The sequence below is a fragment of the Thermobia domestica genome, chromosome 1 (genome assembly GCF_964235325.1).
Source record: "Thermobia domestica chromosome 1, izTheDome1.hap1.1, whole genome shotgun sequence".
Lineage (NCBI taxonomy): Eukaryota > Metazoa > Arthropoda > Insecta > Zygentoma > Lepismatidae > Thermobia > Thermobia domestica.
This window is the reverse complement of record NC_137454.1, coordinates 284,547,066-284,571,549: the sequence shown is the minus strand read 5'-3', so window position 1 is coordinate 284,571,549 and position 24,484 is coordinate 284,547,066. Positions and strand designations below refer to the sequence as shown.

Sequence of the window (24,484 nt, the reverse complement as noted above, 5' to 3'; positions counted from 1 at the left end):
CATCACAGTTTTCCTGTGGGCCGAAACTGGTCTAACTCTATATCAATCTGCTAAGTTGCATTTTTTTCAGGTGTTTCCATTATTATAAGAACCATTTGTGTATATATATATATATATATATATATATATATATATATATATAGTATGTGTGTGTGTGTGCATTTTTATGGGAGTACGCGGTAGTAAGCATGCCTTTAAACTTTGGGAAGATCCCTCTATATAACTCGAACTGTGTAATTTGCACATATAGATAAATACATGGTTCCCACCAACCTGAAAACCTTGAAAGTCAGGAAATTCAGCTTACTCGTAAAAAGTCCTGGAAAAGTGGAATTTTAATTAGACTTTTACTTCTGGGAATCTATTTCTCATTTTATTTTACCCCTCTATTTGGTATAAAATAAATTAGTTTGTTTTGTAAAGTTCTCTACCTACACACCCACTCTCTACATGTACATGCATAGTAGATGAGAAACACGTTAGTCGCGAAAAAAATACGTAGTAATTTCTTTCCCTTATATATACACTTCAAAATTTGTAATCTTGAAATGTTAGGGAACTCATGATCGAAAAATAAGGGGGAAACCTGCTATGTTAATTCAAGTCTAAACACAATTATAACTCAGGAGTTTATACATGAACATTCATCACGTGTAATCTTCCAGTATTTATCATAATTCCAATTATCGTGCCTGGCAATACTGGTCTTTATAGAAGGCTTTTCTTATTTCTAGCACTGTATAGATACCGTTTGCCAATGAACAGGTCAAGCATAACGTACTTCTGACAGCATTTGTTGTTCATTTGTTTCTGATGGGTTCTAAAGACGTGAAATAGATATGGAACTTCCTGGTTATGCTTTGCATTGACAGCATAATGAAAGAGGAAATTGCTTTTTTTTTTTTTTTTTTTTTTTGTTTTTGAAGGAGGGAACTGTAAAAGAGCAAACAGAACAAAGATAAATAAGGAAAACATTTACATGTAAATAAAATATAAACATACACTGGAACGTATCATTTGGAACCGAAAATGTGAATTTTGGATCCTTTCACTTAGATTGAGAACGGAAGTGACGAAATCACTTAACTCATCCGTTGGTTATACGCCCTTGTACATATTGTTTCAGGTAAAGTTAGGTTAAATCAGTTGTAAAGTTAAACTGACCGTAACTCTAAACAACATTTTCTTCAAAAAGCATATTTTTAAAAAATGCGGATAACATTATTTGACGACAACAATTTACACAATGATCACAATAGTCGAAAACACTGTATATCTAACTTTCAACTTCATCAAATAGTGTTTATCTGGATTACAATTATATTTAAAATGCAATTTTAAAATCTTCATTGCCACCTATCCTTCTCATAACCTTTAAAAAACTTTGTGGTCAAAACCGACTATCTTCAGCCGAAGTTATAAAGCAATTGCATTACTCACGTAAAGGGTATAGTGAAGTAAGACTATTCTAATGTTTATGCATCTCCAGGATATGGGATATGCTGTATGTCAGCAATGTACTTTACAATGTGAGGACTGGCTTATTAATATTGGTTATGTTTTATTGTTTAACAGAAGCGTTATTGTTGCAACTGTAAGATTTCAAGAAAATACGGTTGTGGATGTCACTAAAATCCAAGAAAGACTTGCTGATAATCAAACCGTTGCTGAAAGAGAGAACGTTGTTGTAAGTATTCTTTATTTTATACAATAAAATATATTTGTGCAAGTTGTAATTGAGACCTCTTAATCTGGTATATGCGTAGGAGTAAAACTCTAAAAAAAGAAGTAAGTAAATGTGTAGAGCGAAACATTTTTTTTGTTTGTTTGTTTATTTTTAGTGCTTAGGTAAGTAGAAAGCAGCATACACTGTGCACATACAGTGTTTATTTTTCAAGAACATTAGAAGTCTCGTTATTAGTGTAGCTACTGATATATTTCACACATAGTCTGCAAGTTTATCTGGAATCTGACTTGAATTCGATCCGTAATCAGAAATGGAATGTATATATCAGACTTTATATTATCTCTTCTCTTAGTTGTACAGTTTGGAAATTTCCTTTCGATGTGGAATTATATGTTTTTATTAAAGGTAGGGGAGCAGAGAGGAAAGCTTACTGAGTATCTTCAAATTCTTCTTCCTCTTGGAGCGTAAGTTAAAATTGAAAGAACATTTCTGCTTACTACAAGCTCTATTAATAAAACTACCGTTGAAAATTAAAACTTTAAACTTTTTATTCAGTTGTTGTTAATTAATAATGCAATCAAAACAACATGTGAAATGGAAATGAAAAAAAAAGCGTACGAACAGTAAGGAAGAAACCAGTCAGTTATAGTATTTAAGCAATAGTATGGATTATGCAAAACGTACAAAAAGGAGGAGAGACTGAAGTATTATTGGGCATATACAGCCCGTTCAGAATCATATGAAATTAGGTGGTGTTCAGACTGCCAGAAACTGCGGACTATATTGTTATTTGGACCGCTTGGATGAAAAGTGGTATAACTACAAAGGAGGAAAGTTCCTTGAAGTTCAATATGTCATGCAAAATTAATTTCTTTTATTTTTGCAACTAAAGTGTAATTATGAAGTTTATTTTCTTATACTGATAGTGAATATCATTCTCTTGATGCAATTTACGTGACACGTTGAAATTCAAAGTTCTTTCCTGGAAAATTTCAGTTTTGGAGATACATCACTTGGCTTTCAAGCGATCCATTTAAAAGTGCCTGTTCCTCTGTGGCATCAGATGATTTCAGGAGTTGGAAGATAAACTACGAAAGATGAATGCAGGGCTGAATCAAATAAGCGAAGAAGTGAAACAAGAAGAGAAGAAAAACAAGAACTAATCAAATTGGAGAGTGTACAAAAGGAAGATTATTGTAACTATTATTGTTAGAGATTTTAGTGCCAGAATCTAATAAAACGAATTGAATAAAACTATAATAGAAAACTTAAGATATGGTGAACAAAATGAAGATAAAAACTTTTTAATAGAATTTTTCGGAACTGATACAGGGTACGTCTTTGAATTTCTTCAAGAAGGAAAGCTGACAGGAAATGAACATGACTACACCCAAGTAGAAGAAGAAACAAAACTAAATATATCTACGTGTTCCCATTGCACTGATGATCTCTTTCAAATCTGTAATGTATTTATGACTTACTGATTCTAGCGATGGGGTGCAAATCATCGTCATCTTCACGCCAACAGATCACTTTTACTGAGCTAACAGTTCTCGACAAATTAAGCTCCTACTGCTTCTTGGTCAAAATTGTTTGTTTCTACAATCATTGAGAAAATTTTTTATGAAAACTGAGATGATCCGTGATATTAATGTCCATAGAACTTTTGCTTATACTAACAGCAATCACGATTTTGCGTGTAGAAGCTTGTCGATGACTCAAAACTGCATGTTGTTGTAATTACATTTTTCGACCGACTTTTACAGGAATCATCCTCGATGGATTTATGACCTTCACTAAAGAGTTTACAGAGTTCAAACACTAATGAACTTGCTTCAGTCTGTTCTCCGAACTCTTATAGTCGACGATGAATTTTAACACGTTTTGAACCTTCTTTCACCAGAGCATTCATCACCACACACTGTTGATGTAATGAAATAAGCTGATCTAACACCATCTTAAATAACACTGTGCGAGAGAACAGCTGATTCTTTCACCACTAGACCTACACTCTGCTCCTCGGTGGTGCATACGATTTATAGTAATGTTAACTAGGATGGTACACGAATGGAAAAAGTTGAGAATCTCTGCTATACTTATTAATTGTAGTGTTCTACTGTAATACCTTAAGCAAGAATATTCAACATTAGTAATATGTGTACAGTGGATGTGTGTAGAAGAATAATGGAACAAGTAAAGCTATATTTTTTCAAGCTATTACCATTTCAACGATTGCGTTCCTATTTGTATGTTTGAAATCGCATTTGTATATATACGAGGTATGAATAAGTAAATAAACGTCATGAAATCATCGGACAAAAAAAAAAAAAAAAAAAATGTTCAGAATTTTGCGAATGTGATAGGCGCTTGCTTTTAGAATATCATGAGTAGGGAAGGTTAGAATACACAGACTAAGAGAAATATTATATTGGAAGATGAACAAATAAGGAAATTAATATCAAGTCAAAATAAAAATAACACACGAGAATATATACATGGAAATCCATAATAATAAATTTGCATCTGTGAACAATACATGCAAAAATTTGTTATGCTGTTGATAAAGTTCTAGTGCTTCAGAAATGTCCCATACTTCAGAATATGATCTTCTTTATCCAACAAATTCTTAGTCCATTCTACTCCTTGAATTTCTCTATATAAAGAAAGTCACCTTTATGATATAATAAACGTTGATCTCTCGATACCTCTTATACTCTAGATAGATATTTAACAAAGATAGCAAAAGGACCATGATATTGATCAGGAGAAACCATGGATAGAACATATTTACTAGATTTAACATATGTGTTGTGTAAAATTAGATCGAGATTTGAGATCGTACAATCTACACATAAGTTCATGTCATCCAAAAGATTAAATAAATGTTTAGCTTGGGATTTGGAATAATAATTTATATCATCAGGAAAGTTTCTATTAATACAGTGAACTTTAGATGTATTAAAGTCACCAATAATCACTACATTATAGTTCAAAATATTCACTTTGAAAGCAATAGTGCTTCAAAATTGTATAATATTTTCGAGAATACACAACCAATTGTTTATTCAAAAGTTGGCTAAGCAGAGAAAATTATTGGGAAAATTATAAAGGGAATGTAAAGCAAGGTGAAAGATGAGCAGCTTTTTCTCTAGCTTACATAATATACGTACACACTAATTAACATTGTCACAAGTAAGTTAAAATCAAATTTTAAATAGCTTACTATTAAACTAGAATTAATATATTTAATTTATGGTTTGAATGATATATTATATCCTGACTACTTATAGTTGTATCTTTTCCAGCAAGAGTATAAGGATGAGAACAGAGCACTGTTTTGGGTTTTGGTGATACTTGCTATTATCATCGCTATCATTATCCTTATTCTTCTATTATGCTGTGTTTGCCAAGGATGCCCGTTATACATAGGAGCGTAAGTTTCTTTTAATTTGTACTATCTAGTATAAGTAATTCCTAAGTATATAATATATATATATATATATATATATATATATATATATATATATATATATATAATAAATTTTCAATTTGTACCAGTAATATTGCGAATACCTTATTATATAATAGGTTTCATAGAGTCCATAAGTCTCTGTTTGTAGTGTTTGTATTACTATAGTATCATATCATCCAATATTATTTGTTAATAATAATTGTCAGTAAAATTTCTTGCGGTAAGTTTTGTAAGCTGTATTTAGCAAACAACTTTTCAGTTTAAATATTGATTTTATGATCTATATAAACAAAATTTCTGCAATTCAAGCTTAACTTAAGCTTATATACTGTCTATAATACGAGTTTCTTTTCGTGCTATCTGTGTGCTTCTAGATGATGAGAACTATATATATATATTTAATAATATTTCATTGATTTGAATAGCTTTTGTTTATTCTTACTTTGCTACCAAATAATCAGTCATGCCAGTTACTAGACGGATTCAAGTGTTGTTACTTAGACATTTTCGTATTTCTTTTTCTTTCTTGTAAGTCTGTCAGTTCCATGATAAACCGGCCATATGTGCTGCTGGTTGTGATAATCGAAAATAAAAAAGAAAAGGCGAAAAAAGAAAAGAATGCTACTTGGCAAATAAGCGATGGTCTTTTCCTTCTTTATGATACCTGAGACGAATAAGAAGATAACGTATTTTAGTCGATGAGTAATCATGCTATTGCTAATTCTCTATTGCATTAATATTGGCCTAATTGTTTGTCTAATGCAATGTAATAATTCCATATTATCCATCTTGTCGTTCTACATGTTTTGCTGTATGACAACTATTTGTTTCCCGTTAGTTGCAACACTTAAAGTTGAGTTTTGTCAAATTGCTTGATTTTACCGCATTCTAGTATATTGTTTGAAGTTTGCTTGACACCATAATTAGTAAAGAATCTGCAAAGGAATCGTATGTTCAGGTTATTTTGCAGTGTTAGTGATAAGTTCTTCCTTTCTGTCTTGACATGCTGATGTTCAATGACTTTATTAATAAGCATTTCTCTTAAATACCTGAAAACAATAGGGTCGTAATATTTGTCCCGGATTGCACACACTTCAGAGCATCCATTCAAGCATCCATTTTTATAATACTAGTAACAACTTTCTCTAGTAACATGCTTTGAGCTCAATTTTAATAGATTTCGCCGTTCCTTCTCTTCATTGAATTCCATGAATTTCATTCTCAGATAAAATCGAGATTGACACTAAAATATTTTTTGGGAGAAACGTTTAATTTTTATTTAAATATATCTTATTTATTTTATCACTTTCTAATTTCATTTTCTTGAATAATAATGTGTCTACAAAGATATTAGTGTACGAAGACATTGTCATGTTTCCAAAGATCATTTACATTTCATGAGCAAATGTATGGAAAATGCAAGAATTTATTATTGATAAACAGCCAATGTTACATTAGATAGGTTCGAAGGTGAAATAAGATGTCATAGTATTAACACTGATTTTGTGATCTAATACCTTCACCTACTCATGTCTTCCTTTATTATTAAATGTTTATGGAATTTACGATTTACACATGTTTTTAAGTGTAAATTTGGTGGCTTTTTTGTTGATAAAAGCAACACTCTATTTCCTGTTAACTAAGGCACTAATAGGAAGCAATCGGAATATGTAACTATCAAGTGAAAAAATCTAAAACAATAACAATTTCTATCCAAATGAATAAACAAAATTCTAACTTGAGCCCTTGTGAAATTTATATTTGAATATCCATTAAACTTAAAAGTTGAACAATTGTAAGGAAATAAAAACGCAATTCTGGAAAAGATATGAAACTATAGAAAAACTTTTCGGCGATTGGGTACGGAAACTGAGATAAAGACTTGCCATTATAAAAGGGATTACGAGATCAGAGATTGTGGTTAAATACCTGAAAGTGTAATGGTCACTATATATCTCTTGCTTTGGTGGCACTATGAATACAGAAATCAAAATATATTTTAAGTATGTATGTCAGTAATGGATTCATTAAGGATTTTTTTTTTAAATTTTTACACAATAACTTTTTAATTTATATCAGAGCACTATGAAAGCTTTCTCATTTGTTAGCACATTTGTTCTCTTGTAAGATTCTTGAATGAAGTTACCTTTGAACTAACTGGAAATTAGATATTATTTTATTTCTTGAGAGGTCTGCAACTGTACCAGTAATGGACAGGTAAGAAATCCATGTGCACCAGTAACAACACTTGTCTTTGATGTATAAGAAACGAACTTCTGACAGTTTATTAAATATATATATATAGGGTGGATCATTTATTTTGATACGCATCTTCTGGTCACAGAAAGTAAGATAGCCTTCCAGAGACTAACTCCAAAAAGCCCTCGAATCTCTTTACATTCCTCAAATCCCCTTGCAAGGGAATTCTATTTTTCCCTCCATTCTATTACAGAGCATTTTGTGTATTCTGTAATAGGAATAGACTATCTGGACATTGCCTTCAGGGAAGTATTCAGGTGGCATGTAGAAAACAATCATAGAATATGACAAAATGAGAAATTAAAGTAAAAGCTGGCATACTACATGATACGAGATTAAAACCTGTGGAAAGTACACTGTCAACAGAACAATAGCAGAAATAAACGTTAAAAGCCAACAGACATTTGCTCTTGGTCTAGTAGATAACGTAATGGATTCGCGTGCTAATGTTTATTTTTAACATGGGTTCGAATCCTGGGTAGGCAGCCTTTTTTTAAAAAATAAAGAATATTCACTTTACTAACAAAGGCATTCATGTTTGAATGCAAGAAATTTAGAAATATATCACAGCTATGTTGTATAGTACATTAAACAAAATCACAACTCCTTCTCTTGTCTCCAACGTTTACTGGCGTGAGAGATCCATATTCGATTCCCGGTGGGAGCTCATATGATTCGGATTCCATGTTGAACAATATATCCATGCCTTATATAACTTCGGTATTGAAAGAGATGCTAAAACCCAATAGAGCACAGTTTAATGTTTTCTCCTGAACAGAAAGGAACGTGAAAGGATGTTGATCCTAGAAACTAATTCTTTACCAATTTTCACAAGAAGAGACGTCATTTCTGGAGGGCAGGTGTGTAATTGTCTCTTCCTCCCTGAGTTTGAGATGCATACACATTTACTCAATAGTATAATGATGTACTATTTTAAAAAGTGGAAACTATGTATATCGGAAAATCTTACGCCCAAGCAAAACTTGGTATGACAAATGCGGGCAAGGGGAATCATTGTGTAAGAAAAGAAATGGTCTCTAAATTTTATAAATCCTAAAAAAGTGTCCTTTCTTCGTACAGGAAGATGTAATAAATATAAAACCGGAAATTTGAATATTGTAGATATTGTCCTTCTTTTCCCCTTCACATAGGATTTCTTAAAATACCGAATCATGTATTTTTAATGAATAGATTGTATACTACAGAGCACACCTCCAACCTTAAGTAATCCTAATATTGAAATTTGAATATTTGAAATTTGAAATTGAATGGAAATTTGAATATTTTATAAATTTCCTTCTTTTCTTTCGTAGAGAGGAGTTTCCGGAAAGTATTCCCGTACTTTTAATTAACAGTGCCGAATTTTAAACCTCCAACTTGAGCATACTTAGATTGGTCATTTTCTGAACAAAGGAAAGGAAACTAGGGTATTATAGAAATAAGCAACTTTTCATTCCTAAAAGCGGAATTTTTAGAAACCTAAAACACATATTTTCTTATTTTTAATTAAAAGATTATTTACCAAATTTCACATCTTCATGCTGAACGAATTCTTACATTAGGCACTTTTAAAATAAAGGAAAGAAAAAGTAATTTGAATATAGAAATGACCCCCTTAGGAGCGGAAATTTTCGAAACGCTGAAACATTTCATTATTTCTAATTAAAAGTCTCTATGTCAAATTTCAAACTTCCAAATTAAGGGAATCTTTACATTACGCACTTTTTTTTATATATAAAGAAAGAGAAATTTAAATATTAGAAAAACGATACCCCTTCCTTCTTGGAACCGAAGTTTCGAAAACTCTGGAACACGTATTTGATGTTATAGTGAAGAGTTTCATTTCGAAGACGTTGAATGACCTTCACGCTCACCTGATTTATCACCATGCGATTATTTTTTCTATCAATTACTTGAAGAATATGGTCAACTCCCACCGATGTCACACTATAAAGGAATCGTGGTGTTTTTAACATTATTTTAGATCATTTACATTACCTTAGATCGAATCTAGATCTATTGTTTAGAAAGCGAGAACACTAACCACTTACCTACGAGAAATATTGGGTCTAACATTAGTAAAAAATCGTTATGTGTGGTAAAAGTACGCTGGGAAATTGTAAGTCTCAATTGAAGTCAAGTTACATGGGAAATAAAATGCAATTAGGCAACTCTGTAACAAGCTTTTTATATTGGCTGTGATTTTATTCAAGATTAGTATCTTGTGTATTCTCCCTTTGCTTATATTACGACTCTTAGTGGCCTTGGTACGGAGTTAGATAAGCTGGCAACATATCGGTATCCTGTGCCACTTCTTCCCATACATTAAGAACTAGTTCCCATAGCTCGTCAGTTTTCGTTGGTGGATTGTCAGGTCCATTTTCCTGAGGAGTTCTAGTTACTTCTGCTCATGGATTTTCCATTGGATTCAGGTCTGATTCTCTAGGAACCCAGTTGGCTAATTTAGGAAAAAAATATTTTCAAAATACATCTTGAAAAAGATCAATTAAAGGATATTTCTAGTCATTCATGTGTAGAAAACTTTGGATAGTTTTTTATGTATATTTTACTAGCTGAAATGCACGCACCTCTCAAGAAAAGGAAAGGTATATGGAGAACATTTGAAAGCTAAACCCCTTCAGCACTTTAGGATATGCATTTCAATCGAAGTATAAAATCCCAGATGGACCCATGTGTTAACTAGACTCATATTCAAATACTCATTTTAAAACAGTTCAACTGTTATCTCATTTTGGCCATTTTCTGAATACAAAATGAGAAATCAAAATACGGACATAGAAATTGTTCACTTTCCTCTTTAGAACCAAAAGTTTCAAGAATGTTGGGCTACATGTCAACTTACTTCTAATAACCAATCTATATTCCGAGTTTCATTTTCCAGATTTAAGGGGCGTAAGATTCTCAATTTTTCACATTCACTTTGAACCTTTCTTCCTCTCTAAAACATTCAATTTAATAAAAGTAACATTATAAAATGACGGTTTGGAAACATACTATGTTCATAAAAATTAATTTCAAGTGATGTAGCCGGTTTCCTGTTGTGATACACAAACGCGGAATTCCCAGAGAAACTGGAATAAGCATTCGTTTATTTTTAAATAATAATCTGATACACTGAGTTTTATTTCCCTAACTTCTAGGGCCCTAGTGAAATTTTATTTTTTGCATTAATTTTAAAGTCTTTCTTCCTTTTAGAGTACACATTTTATTAACAGTGACATGGTGAAAACCTCGCCTGAGCTAAGTGCTAATTCAATTTTGAAAAAATTCAAACCTACCACCCATTTCCCCATGATTATGAGACAGACAACTGACGAAATTTTTGATATTGATAAAACAAAATCGGATATTGCCTTTCTCCTTTCCTTAAAGGGAAATTTCCTAAAACGTTGGGGTATGTGTCCGCTTCTTTTAAAAAGGAGTCTATACACCAAGTCTCATCTTCCTAACATGAGGAGCTCATGAAATACTCCAGTTTTGGCACACTTTGAGACCCCCTCTCCCTCTTAGGACAGACACTTTAATAAAAGAGATGACAAAACCTTAATTCAAGATAGATATTATCTGTGACAGTAATAAAATTACTTGGTTTCTGTTTGTAGGATAGTATGATACTTCCATTTGATCTTTCGAAACTTCTAGGAATCCCACTGCCATAGTTTGATTATTGTATAGCTCACTTAAAACTGTCAAGATCTCCTGTTATAGTACTATAATCTAAGTACCAAGTATTTAATTCGGTGTTAATGCTAGATTGAATTGTCATAGCGAACAAAGCGGGACCTAAAGGATCACCTTATTGTATTCACGTTGAGAAAGTATAATGTTATCACCTAGAAATAAGTTATTTGGTTGCGTATAGCATTGATAGACATATTGAAAAATTGATGGAAAATTAATTTTAATTGTGAGTAGCATTGCATCTCGATTAAGGTCATTGAAAGCGTTACGAAAGTCTAATTTAGGGAAAGCCTTTTGTTGGGAATGAGGGATAGAAAAGTAAATGCAAGCTGCATGTGCTAGTACTTCAGCTCCATTGAGGGATGCACGCTCCCAACTGATAAGGAAAGAGGAAAGTGACGATATATCCTTTCATTCTGGAACATATAACTTTTGCTGATATCCTTCTCCAAATGTTGTCCACTGCAATTGGTCAAATTTCATCACTTTCTTTATTAAGTGCAATAAGGTATGCTTCAAAACAAGTTTGTCTTATTTGATGAGGTACGTTACCCGAAAGAATTATATTTGATGAGGTACGTTACCCGAAAGAATTAAATGCAATAATTCTAGAATAATTGTGGTTAATCTTTTCTTTAAATCTGATTTATGATGTAGGACTAAATCCTTAAGAATCGAAAGACGGAGGCCATCAGTACCTCCAGCTGATCCGAATAGATCCGGATTTTATATCATATCGTAATTCAGAAATTGAAACTCTTGGTATGTTAGCCTAATCTTTAGGATGATCTGGTAAAGCAAAAGTGTCTGAATTGGAAGAGTACTTCTCCTTTCAGTGCTTTTAAAACAGAGTCATTAGGTGTGGTGATGATATCTTCAGAAAATAATTAATTGTATCTCTTCTGTCTGCATCGTTGGGCGTATTTTCGACTTTTTTAGTGTTAAAGGATGTTGGAGCAGAAGAATCTTGAGGTTTGTGTTTGTGTCCTCTTGTATAATGATGGGGTAGAGTATCTCGATGAGAATCATTTCATTGGCGAACTCTTTGCTTGACCCAGGTCGTAAAGTTTTTTCCTTTATCAGACTGTGATGAACATTGAGTACTGCATTCGGAATAATAAAAGACCCAGAGTGGCCTGTGCAGTTTGCTTTTTTGTCTTGGTTCGGAGAATCATAGGTTCAAAGAATATTTTTGCAGTAGTAGTTGATGCTATTTGTTAAGTAATCATCTATCATCAATATATGTCTAATCAACAATATTTTCTTAAAGTATAAATGTATTGGTTTTGTTCCTTCGTACTAAATCTATTTTTATTATCTTTTTGATGTTTTCGGGTAGGTCCGGGTTTACTACCGGTCTATCCGCTAAAACCGCCTATGTTCGTAATCCGCTCCATTCCTATCCTAGTGGACTCCTAAACATACTAGCATGATTATTAGCTGACTGTACTATAAGAAATGAATGCTATAGGACTGTAGTCGTCACTGGACGTGACTCTTACCAAACAAAGTTGAAAGAATTCATGTTAAACAATAGCGTAATTATTATTTAATTTTACATTTTTCCATAAACTTAGAGAGTGGAAAATACCTAGCATTCAGGGAAAATAATGCGGAGACAAACATTTTTGTGAACAATTCAGGAATTGTTGAACACTTATTTGTTTAGTGGTAGATTTCACTCATCTGCATTAAGTAATGACCACTAAACAAACAAACAAACAAAAAAAAGTTCAACAATTCTGAAATAAAAGGGCAGTTTTTTTTTCGTTTCCTGACAAATTGAAAAATGGACATAGCAGGTTTTGCTTCTATACCCCTAAATTGTCATCCCATATCACTCTAATCGCTGTCACTGGTGTTAACATTAAAGACAAAGAGAATTAACATAAATGTTTCTTAGAAAACTCAGACTAAACTATCATTTTATTAAAATTTATTTTATATAAGTCTTTATTGATCATACAAAGTAGTTTCGTTCAGAGAATCCTGCCTACTCGATTTCCTTTGAAAACTCTGTACTCTTACCCATAGTCAGTATTAAATCAAACAAATTTAGCTTTTTTAATCAACTAAGATCTTTATTTACAGCCAAAGTACTAAGATTTCCAATGTACAAATACTAGAATATGGTCTTTTATAGGGACATTTTTTCTTTTCCTTCTTTCTTTCCTGAACAAGAACTTAGAATCGCGAATGCTTTTTCTCTACTATTAATGCGTTCTTTCCATTGCAGAACTTTAAAATTGCGCTATTATTTACATATTTGTATATTTTTATGAAAGAAAATGTACAAAATCTCAATATACAAAAATATCACAAATCTGTTGTGTTCTCTGTTTGTATAAGAGTCGCCAAACTACAAACTTTCTTTCAAATACACAAACTCAAAAAAATAAATAAATAAATAAATAAATAAAATAAAATAAAATAAAATAAAATAAAAAAATTATTTTCTAAATTCAATTTAATATTTAGTATATCACTATATTTTTTGTTTCATGAATAAACGTTACCTAAATACTTATAATTTCGTGATAAAATTTATATTTTTCTTATCACATAATGACTTTTTACGAATACTAGATGTCCTTGCTTATACTTACGTTACAGATTATCAAAGAAAAAGAGTACATCAGCAGAGAGTAAAACTGTTAAGGAGAATGGGTTAGTAAAATAAAGGACAATATGTTGTGTGCAATTTTTGTAAAGTAACAAGTAAAACTGCATGGGCACGGAAACCAAAGTAAATGAATTCACATTTCCTTTTTCGGTTGGTCTCTATCTTAGTCTGTATTGAGATACATTCTTTCTACACACTTAGATATCCGTTGTTCTCTCTCTCTCTCTCTCTCTCTCTCTATATATATATATATATATATATATTGCATTTTATAGTCTATTCTCCAACAGTTAATTTATAATATACTCTTCTATGTTTAAAGGCTATTTTGTAAAGTTTGCCTTCAAAGAATTCACTAGTATTTCCACAACTATAGTGAGGGTCATAATTCATTTGGCACTACTATTATATTCCAAATGCATTTCTCTCAAGTGACTTATTTTCACCTTATATTTTCAATTTGAAAGAGATCATTACAAATCAATTTCGAGCCAAAACACTGAGATGCCGAATATAAGAAATTTCATCTTTATGAGATTTTAGTTTATTACAAGACGCGTCCACAAAGTAAGTTTCCATAGGATGGAAAACATAAGGAAGACACAATGATCTGGAAGACACACATGAAGACACACATTTACTGCCATAGGTATAGCAAAGATGACACTACTTTTGTATTCTGATGTCGTAACAGTCAACAGCCTGGGCAATTGTTCATTTCTATCAAAGTGCATACCGAGCAGGAATTTCTTAAGGTGTAAGAAAACAATAAAATCACTCGGAGCAAGATCCGGGCTGTACAGAGGTGACAACTAATCTTTAGCAGTCGCTCCACTGGAACGCATTTGACTACCCACCGAATCTTGCTCCAAAGGATTTTCGTGATTCCTTACACCTGAAGAAGTCCATCTGTTAAGCATTTTGATAATGATGAAGAATTGCAGATGGGTGTCATACATTGGTTCCACTCCCAGACGGCCGACTCTTACGGTTCCGAATAGGAAAATTGATCCTACGGTACGACAAGGAATTCCGATGGTGAATATGTTGAGAAGTAGGTCACTTGTGCTGTATTTGTGGCAAAGAAACGTTTGAAAGTCATTGTGTCTTCTTTGCGTTTACCGCCCTAGGGAAACTTGCCTTCTGGACACTCCTTGTGTTTAATCGTTTATTTAACTATTCGTTTCTAACACTATTTGAGACTCACCGTACATTTGTGTGTGTGTTCTTGCTTGTGATCATGCAATAGCTGGAGTTCATTTTTATTCTTATAATTCTTTTATATAATCAAAAATACTTCTTAATACTTAGTTTTATTTGTAGATTTCTCACGTTTTTCAAACATGTGTGTCGTGTGTGATATTATTTCTTTATCACAAATATTCCTATTCTTCCTATTCTTATTTCTCTCACACTAACTTTCATTCGAAGATAAAAGAAACAAATTAATTATGAAGATGAAGTTTATTTTATATACTAGAGTTGCTCTAAATATTGAAACAAAAATAATTCTTTATTAACAAGGGTTTCGTCTTAATTTCACCTGATTGCTTTAGGGATTAAATCACACTGCCATGAATAGAGTTAATTGATTATTGTGTTAGTTTAAATGTTTTATATTTTCAGGTACTTTTAAAGATACTCAAGAAAATTATGTGCTTCTAATTTTTGCGTTCAAAACAGATTGACTTAGTCATTTTTAGGTCTGGTTATTAATTCACGTTTGCCCAATAGCACGTATTACAATTAGCTCTTCCGTTCACATTCAGAGTTTTTACCTGAATTGCTCTGGGAAAAGTTGTGTCCACTATATTTACCTTTGCAATAACTTTATCAGTAATTATTTTCGTATCAATTTTTCACATCTGTAGTAAGGGTGATATTTGAGGACTTTTTTGTTTCATGTTTTCTGCTCAGGGGTACTTAGGGCCACCATCTCTAAATTTTGGCAATGGATATATTAATTCACTTCCTTCGAATTTCGGGAGATGTGCCTAAGACATTATGAAACTAAAATGTATTATGGTAGTATAGGGCCATGTTATGTACCTATGAAGTTTTGTTGATTCTTCTTGTTCCCTTTTATGGGTAAAAAATTGCCAAAAATTAAAATTCTGAAGGCTTTTGATCTATTTTATTATCTTTAATGAGCTTTTATTTAGGATAATGGCTATATGGAAAAATACAGTGTCAATTGATACATTGATGCAGGGTACATTGACGCATTCTTCTTAAATTTTAGAAGGAGTACATTAATCCACTCCTTAAATTTGGAAATGGTCAAAAAATAAATGTTCTCTAGAATTTAAATATGAACATTTGTAGATTTGGTTCGTCCTGCTTCTCCCGTTCTATGGGTAAAAAACAATACCAAAAGTTCAAACTTCGGAACACTTAAACATACTTTATCCTTTTAGGTTTTATTTTATTATATGATTATATAGTTGAATACAAGGGTCCATTCTCTTTTATAGGATATGGGTACGTCAATACATTCTCCTTAATTTGGGGAGGGGTACATTGACCCGCCCCTTAAATTTGGGAATTGTTAAAAAGGAAAATTTGGTGAGTGTTCTCTACGACTCGAATTTCCTTTTTTAGAGTTTAATGCCCAACGATTATGCACTGAGGCTAAAGAATACACTGATGATGAGGTGAATAATAATGGTGGAATGAAGGGAGTGGAAGTAAATGGGAAAACCAAAGAAATTCCACGCACAGTGTTCGTCCACCACAAAGTCACTTGTCGAGAACTGGGATCGAACCGGGGACTACACATCAGAGGTGAACGCTCTAGCACTTAGCCACCGTGACCCGAATATTCTGTAAATTTGGTTGGTCTTACTTATCCCCTTCTATGGATAAAAATTCCAAAAATATACCTAAAAAATACATTTACTACGTGGGAGGTTAATAACAAAATTTATCTTTGATCATTCTATATTGCATTACATATTTATACGTATGAGTACAGGACTTCATTCTCTTCTATACGACACACGTAAGATGATGCACTCTTTTTTTAGATTTTGGGAGGCGTACATAAGATCACCTTTAAATCTGAGAAATATGAAAAATAAATATTGGTAATTGTTCTCGAGGACGTAAATATATATACCTCTATAAAATTGTTCGGTTCACCTTGTAACCTTTCAGATGTCAAATAAATATGAAAGAAACACCTCATATTTTGAGGGCTTATAATTACTTCGTTTCCTGTATAAGGTGAGAATTTTAAATCTCGCCAAATTTTAAACAACACTTTCCAACAAAATTTACAAACTAAAATACGATACAAAACAAACGTTTTAAACATTTTTCAAACTAAAACTTTCAAACAAATAAAGTTCAAATTGAAAATTCTTATTTGAAAATATTTGTTTGAAATTGGTTGTTTTGAAAATTTTGTTCAAAAGTTTTGTTTGAAAATGTTTTTCTTTTCCCAAAAAAGTTCTAAATGTTTTGTTTGAAAATCTTTTCTGATCTGTAATTCAAAACCTTTTTTAAATGTTTAAGTTTTATTTAAAAATTTTTACTTTAAAATTTTGTTTGTAAAATTTCGTTCAAAATTTTTCGTCTGAACATTTTTGTTTAAAATCTTTTAAGTTTGAAAATTTCTGCGGTCATTGAAGAGTTTATAATTAAAATTTTTCCTTCGAAATATTTTGTTTAAACTTTCGCACTCAGCGATTGATATACACAACAGCAATTTCACACTTTGAACTTTAGTCACTACTCATAATCTAAAGTCATTAGTGGAAAGTTAACTCGGAGCAGTCTGACTGGCTGATCATCTTTAATTTTTTTTATTTAAAATTTAAAATTTGAAAATTTCTGCACTCAATGAATAGATTTTGAATTTTTTGTTTAACACTTTCAGTTTCAAAGTTTTATTTAAAATTTTACACTCGTTGATTGATATGCAACAACAATAATTTCGTATTTTGAACTTTAGTTACAACTGATAGTCCAAGGTCATGGATGAAAATTTATTTTTTATATAATCTGATTGGTTAATCAGTTTTCACTTTGAAAGTTAGAATTTGCAGTCACAACTCATAGTCTATAGTTATCCGTGACGAAATCTAATTGCTTGTAAGTAAAAAAAAAATTAAGTATTTCCTATTGAAAATATTTAGAAAAACAGAATTCCTTTTGTAAGTAAAAAAATAACAAACATCTGCTCGCCATTAAAATTGCAACATCCAGAAGGAATTATCGCAAAAGCACGAAATTTTCACAGTGTGTACGAGATGATTGCAGAAGGAAATGATTACGAGGTTAAGGTCGTCATGGATCAGGTACGCCTGCCACACCATCTGAAAAGAGGTACCTCGAGCGGCCAGGGATGTGAAAAGGCGCGGTGAATGTGAGTGGTCGTGAGTGTTGTGTGTGAAAAGCGGTCAGCAATGCCTCGTCGTCAAGTACAGCAGCGTTTCCAGCAGGTTTCGCAATTCGAATGGGGTCGAATTGTTGCATACTATGATTGTGGTTTATAGTACCGAGAAATTGGTGCCAAAGTAGGACGGAATCCATCTACTGTGGCACGTGTGGGGAACCAGTGGGTACAGAAAGGCACAATAGAGCGACGTAGAGATGCTCAACGTCCGCGTCAGACGATGGACCGCGAGGACAGACGTCTAGTATGCATGGCCCTAACAGATTGTACGGTCACATCAAGACGGTTGACGCAGGAACTAGGGGAATTTTACGACGTCCAGTGTCTCCACGAACTGTGAGGGGTCTTTTGGCGGAGCGGGGAAACTTTTCTCGTCGCTTATTGATACGGATTCCTCTCCGGGTACTACATAGGCGTGCGCACCAGACATGGTGCGAGCGCCATCGTGCATGGCGTGTGGAATGGAATGCCGTACTCTTCTCCGATGAATCTCACTTCTGTCTACAGCATTATGATGGACGTATACGTGTCTGGTGGCAACGTGGCACTAGGTTTCAGGACACCTGCATCATGCATCGTTACACAAGCCCTTCACTGAGCATCATGGTGTGGGGTGCCGTCGCCTTAGGTGTTCGTTCGCGTCTTGTACGCATTCCAGGGATATTGAACAGCCAACGGTATACCACAGAGGTGATCACTCGTGTTGCTGTCCCATTAATCCATGGACTGCATAATGTCATTTTGCAACAGGATAATGCGCAACCCATGTTGGAAGGAATGTCCTCGCAGTCCTGCAAACTAAGTACGTGGCCCTGCTTCCATGGCCCGCACGTTCGCCAGCTCTCTCGCCGATTGAGCATGTCTGATCCATGGTGGGTCATCTGTTGGCTCAACACAGGTTCCCTCCACCTAATGTTGAGGAGTTTTAACGCCGAGTAGAAGCCGCTTGGGACACTGCTCCTCAAGTGGATATCGATGGGCTTATTCTCTCCATGCCTCGGCGTCTTGCAGCAGTTCTGGCCGTCCGTGGAGGCTCTACTAGCTACTAGCTCCAGGAGGTTCTGCAACTCTGCTACGCATAACACATGTCACAGTAAAGACGTGTAAGTGTAATCATGTTCTTCTCTTATTAGTACCTCTCTGTTTGCAAAGTTTCGCATTTCTACCTCACCTCCTTCTGGGTGCTGCAATTTTAATGGCGGGCAGATTATATTTAAAAGAGATATAAATATGTACAATGGAAGATAGGTACATATGAGAAATGCTGATGAGTTTAAGCTATGTTACCCTTCCCATAATTTAGGAACCATAATTAGTACATTTTCAAATTAGAATTTGAAACCAAGATTTTAAAAGAAACTTTTCGATGGGTGCAGAAATTTTCATACTTGAAAAGATTAAACAAAAAGTAGCAAAACCTTTTAAGAAATTTAAAAATAAAGATTTGAAAGTGATCATTCACTGAGATTGCAAAAAGAAAATTTTCACCAATCACTTCAGACTATGAGATGTGACTAAATTTCAAAGTAAAGTTTTTTGTTCTTGCGTATAAATCGATGAGTGCAAAATTTTATACAAAAAATTTAAAATTAAAAATTTTGAAAACTTTTCAATGAGTGCAAAAATTCTTGAACGAAAAGTTTTCAAACAATGTTCAAACAATCTTTTAAACAAAACTTCTCTAGCTAAGAATTTAAAGCAAAAATTTTAAAACTAAATTTCAAATAATTTTTAAAACAACAAATTAAAATTTATAAAAAATGACCAAACAATATTTTTAAAGCAAAATTTTTGAAGAAGCTTTCAAAATATTTAAACAGAAGTTTCAAAGCTAAAATTTTTAATTAAAACAATTTAAATACTTCATTATTTTGATACTAAAAATTTCTGAACTCCAAAATATTTCATAGTAAAAATAAAACTGAAGTGTTTCAAAGTAACATTTTAAAATAAATCTTTAGAAACAAAATTTGATTCAACAGTTTTAAGCAAAAGTATTCAAATTGATCAAAAAAATTCACAAACTAAAATTTTTAAACAATTTCTTGATAAAATATTAAAAATAAGCGAAAATTTTCAAACCAAAATTTTAATGCGTTTTAAAAAAAGCAATTTCAAGTAAAATTAGCAAACATTAATAGAAAAAGTTTAAAACAAAAAAATTTAAAAATATATATATAAAAATGGAAAAAACATGCAGTATAAATAAAATTTTCAAAGTGATCAGCGAATCAGATTGCTCCAAAGATAACTCTTTATCAATGACATTATTCGTGGCGTGACTTCAAATCCTTGGTTAAAGATCGACCAATCAGATTTTACCAAAGATAATCAATGAACTTAGACTAAGACACATCTTCAAATTCTAAAGTTTAAAGCGTGAAATTGTTATTGTATATCAATTGGTTTTAATTCACTAGTTGAAAAAAAAAATATTTTTCTCTGCAATACAGGATAAAATACCTGATTCTAATAGAACTTTTAACGTGAAATTCAAATATGTAATCAGTTTTTCTCCATCACTCACCATTTTGCCCTGACACCCACGTGGCCTTGAAAAATGGGTTATTTTTAGAAATTTGTTATTTACATGCAGATTATTACATGTAACTTCCACGGTAATTACAATATAAGTACGGTTTATATTTCGTTGGATTCGCAATGATCCTTTACAATGATGTATACATCCTGTCACCATTTTTTATATGAGGGAAATTCTAGAGGGATTTTGTGGTAAATTCCGTCAAGAAAGTAGTTTATAAGAATTATTTGTCTCATGTCAGTATTCATGTAGTGATATAGAAACGGAAATTGCACCAAAACATAGATTTATGTCCACTCAATTAATCACGTTAATGTCATGTGAATCGCATTGTTTTATCTAGAGATACAAATAATTGTTTCTACTGCTATACTGAAGTAAGCTAAACTAAACTTGCCATATATGTACTTTACCAAAGAAATGTTAATTGTTAACAAATGAACACTTACCTTAACTAAAATGTTTTAGTTGTCGACTTTCCTCTGTGTTTGGCTTTTGGAAAATCACTTTTGAGCGTCCAACAGTAATATACTAGCAATTATGAACTCCACTGTTCATGGACTCCATGTATCTCTTCTCCATGGTGGAAATGTCCTGACGAAAACGTTCCCTACTTTCATCATTAACGGCACCGAGATTTTCATGAAAGAAATCTATGTGGGAGTCCAGGAAATGGACTTTAAGGGATAAGTTGCAACCCATTTCTTTGAATGATTGCAGGAAATCATTTATAATTTCACTGTAGTTTGGGGCTTTATGTTTTCTTTAAAAAATCTGTTAATTTTCCTTAAAAGAATGCTGAGAATTTTTAGAGAATTATTGCTTTCACTGAAAAAAAAGTTTGAAAATTTTTGTTTTAAATTTTGGTTTCAACATTTTTAGTTTCAAAAACTTCTTTTAATTTTTTTTGGAACATTTTAGTTAGAAATTTTTGTTCAAAATTTTTTGGACTTACTGAAAATTTGAAAACTTTCATTTTGATGATTTTTACAAAATGATTAATTTCTAGTTTATATTCCTTTCTCAACACCGAGACTATATATAACATGAACCTATAGTTAACCATGAATCCAAACTAAGGAACTTCCCACCGGAAATCGAACAAGAATTTCTCTAAAGCTACCACCAGAATTCGAATCTAGGGCACTTCTATTTTGTTAACACCCGGGGACTTTGATTTGTATTAACATGCGTGCTAACTATATGTCGAAACATTATTTAGATTCAATCTATGGTACCTATACGTACTTGTTAAATTGCCAATTTCCTTAAAGGTAATCTTGACCTCACCAAAGAAGGTAAATTATGTCAAAATCATATGAAAATTATTTTTTGGTATTTTTTAAATCCATATGAGGAAACAAGATGGACTGACCAATTCTACAGAGGTACATACGACGGTTCTATACTACCCTACCAAATTTTTAATTTTAACAATTTCCACAATTTAAGAATGAATCAAAATTCTCCTCCCAAAGTTTGAAATGAGAGCATCTATGTATCCATATTCTATGAAGACAATAACCTCTCTCTACTCACCCACATAATCATATAACTTGATAAACCCTAATCAAAAAGGATAAATTAGGTCAATAATCTCTCAAATTTACATTTTGGCAATTTTTTACCCATGGAAGGAAACAAGAGGAACCAAGCAAACTTACAGAGGTACATAATCTGATCCTATACTATCGTATCGAATTTTTAATTTGATAATTTAAAAAAAAATAAGGGTGGGCCAGCTCATCCTTTCTGGAATCGATGAGGGTGGACCAACGTGCCTATTGCCAAATTTCAAAGGAGATAGTCCTTAGTACCTCTGCACCATGGCCCCTGGTCCAGGAACAAAGAAGCACATAAATGTTCTCAACTGTCTTCCTTACTGTTACGTTTCTTTAATGACTATTAACTTCTTTTTTATTATTATTAAGCCTAGGATTCCTACAATTACGCATTTTTCGTAAGCAGTTTTGCCTGTGAGAGTGTAGACGGTATGCTTTCAGATCTGATCTGTAGGTTTTACCAACATAAACTGGAGGCTTCTGTTGCACGTGCTTCAGCTAAAGGACAGCAACTATTCAAAGAATTTTAATATGGAAAATTTGAAAAAATTGAATATCAATACAGGATGTCTGTTAAATAACTAATGTCGGATATGAGTCGAAATGAGTACGGAGTAAAATTAAACATTGTAGTACTATCTCAAAATTTATGTTTTGGCTAATGCAGTAATATCTCAACAGAATTAACTACTAATAGAAAGTGTTTAAATTATTTTGTACAATTCATTTGCATATCATTTACTTCTTTCAAGTTTTTGAGATCAAATTAAAAGGAGCTCTTAAAAGTCATATTCATGATTTTGGACTAAAATTAGTGCCTGTCTGTTCATACACTAACACAATTAAAATTTAGAATTATTTTTCAAATACTTAAAACAAAGAGAATAATGATTAAATAACATGGAAAAGAAGAAAAAAATGCATATAAAGGAAGAAATGGTGGAAAAGAACTCAATGGACTGATTTTACTTCGTGTTAGGACATTTTGCCATATTCTGTCTATGTATTAAGTCAGTACGCTAACCGTATTAATTGCTGTAGTTACAATGTAAATTTTTGAAATTTTTAATGATTATTTCTTGGAACAATAACTTACGTAACTATTATTACTGCTTCTTTTTCTTTTTCTTCTTTTATTATTATTATTATTATTATTATTATTATTATTATTATTATTATTATTATTATTATTATTATTATTATTATTATTATTATTATTATTATTATTATTATTACATCAATATTCAGACTCTAATTCACTGTATCTTTCTTCAAAGCAAAAACAATAGAGTGGACTCAGAGGAAAATGTTCAGTTGGTTGTTAGAGACAGCGGTCGCGAAGATGATCTCAGAAATAGTGAGTAGACTGTATTATCTATCTATCTATATCTATATCTATATATATACATACATATACATATATCTATATATATATATCTTTTAATTATTTACTCCATTCTACATAATTGAAATGTTACAGTATGCTTTAAGTATACTACGAACGATCATACTAAACAAAATTTAACTAGTATGGACCAAAACAAACTTTGTGTTATAGGAATGTATTATCTGCAAGAATTTCAAAAGACAACTCCTCAACACTATGATAGTAATAACGGCAGTTAAACACCAAAGAAAGAAGAGCGCTGATGAAATCAAATTATACCAAAACACTGGACTAATAGGCATTGGTCAAGCGATTTAGGATATTAGTGTTCTTTTACACAAAAAGGAATTTTATAGTGTCAGCAATTTTCGCAAAAATGCACTAAAAATTAATTTTTTCAGTAAAAAAATATTATGATTATCATTTAAATCTTTTGACTAATTTCAGTATTTTAAAAATAATACAGGTATTAGAAAGCTGCTGAAATTTAAACAAACAAAGGAAACATCAATTATTAAGGTTGTTTTTGAAGTTCCTTTTACAAAACTTTAGGAAACATAGAATTCAATTTTAAATTCTATATTATTTTAATCAATAGCAAAATGATTTATCTTTTCGAACCCATTTTATAATATTAGTTCATTTATTCTTTGTTACTTTAAGAATAAACATATTCGACGCTAAGTCTTTTCTCTCTCTCATTTCCACTTCTATTTAGCTCCTCAGTAGCTTTCACTCTGGCTTGTATTGCATTGAACCTTCACAGAAATCATTCAAAGTGTCAAATAATAAGCATGTTCGAATAATAGTAATATAACAAAAGTAATATTTAAAAAAATATTACGCATAGT

General features: G+C 32.1%; 1 protein-coding gene across 1 annotated transcript in view; it reads left to right on the top strand.

Moving 5' to 3' along the window:
* The window catches only part of LOC145661188 (cadherin-86C-like), a 458,587-nt gene that overhangs the window by 416,225 nt on the left and 17,878 nt on the right, over positions 1-24,484 (top strand). Inside the window, exons 17-19 of the mRNA XM_081726639.1 lie at positions 1,576-1,687; positions 4,993-5,120; positions 23,524-23,603. Of these exons, the coding sequence (XP_081582765.1) occupies positions 1,576-1,687; positions 4,993-5,120; positions 23,524-23,603 (320 nt within the window). The remainder of the gene's footprint in view (positions 1-1,575; positions 1,688-4,992; positions 5,121-23,523; positions 23,604-24,484) is intronic.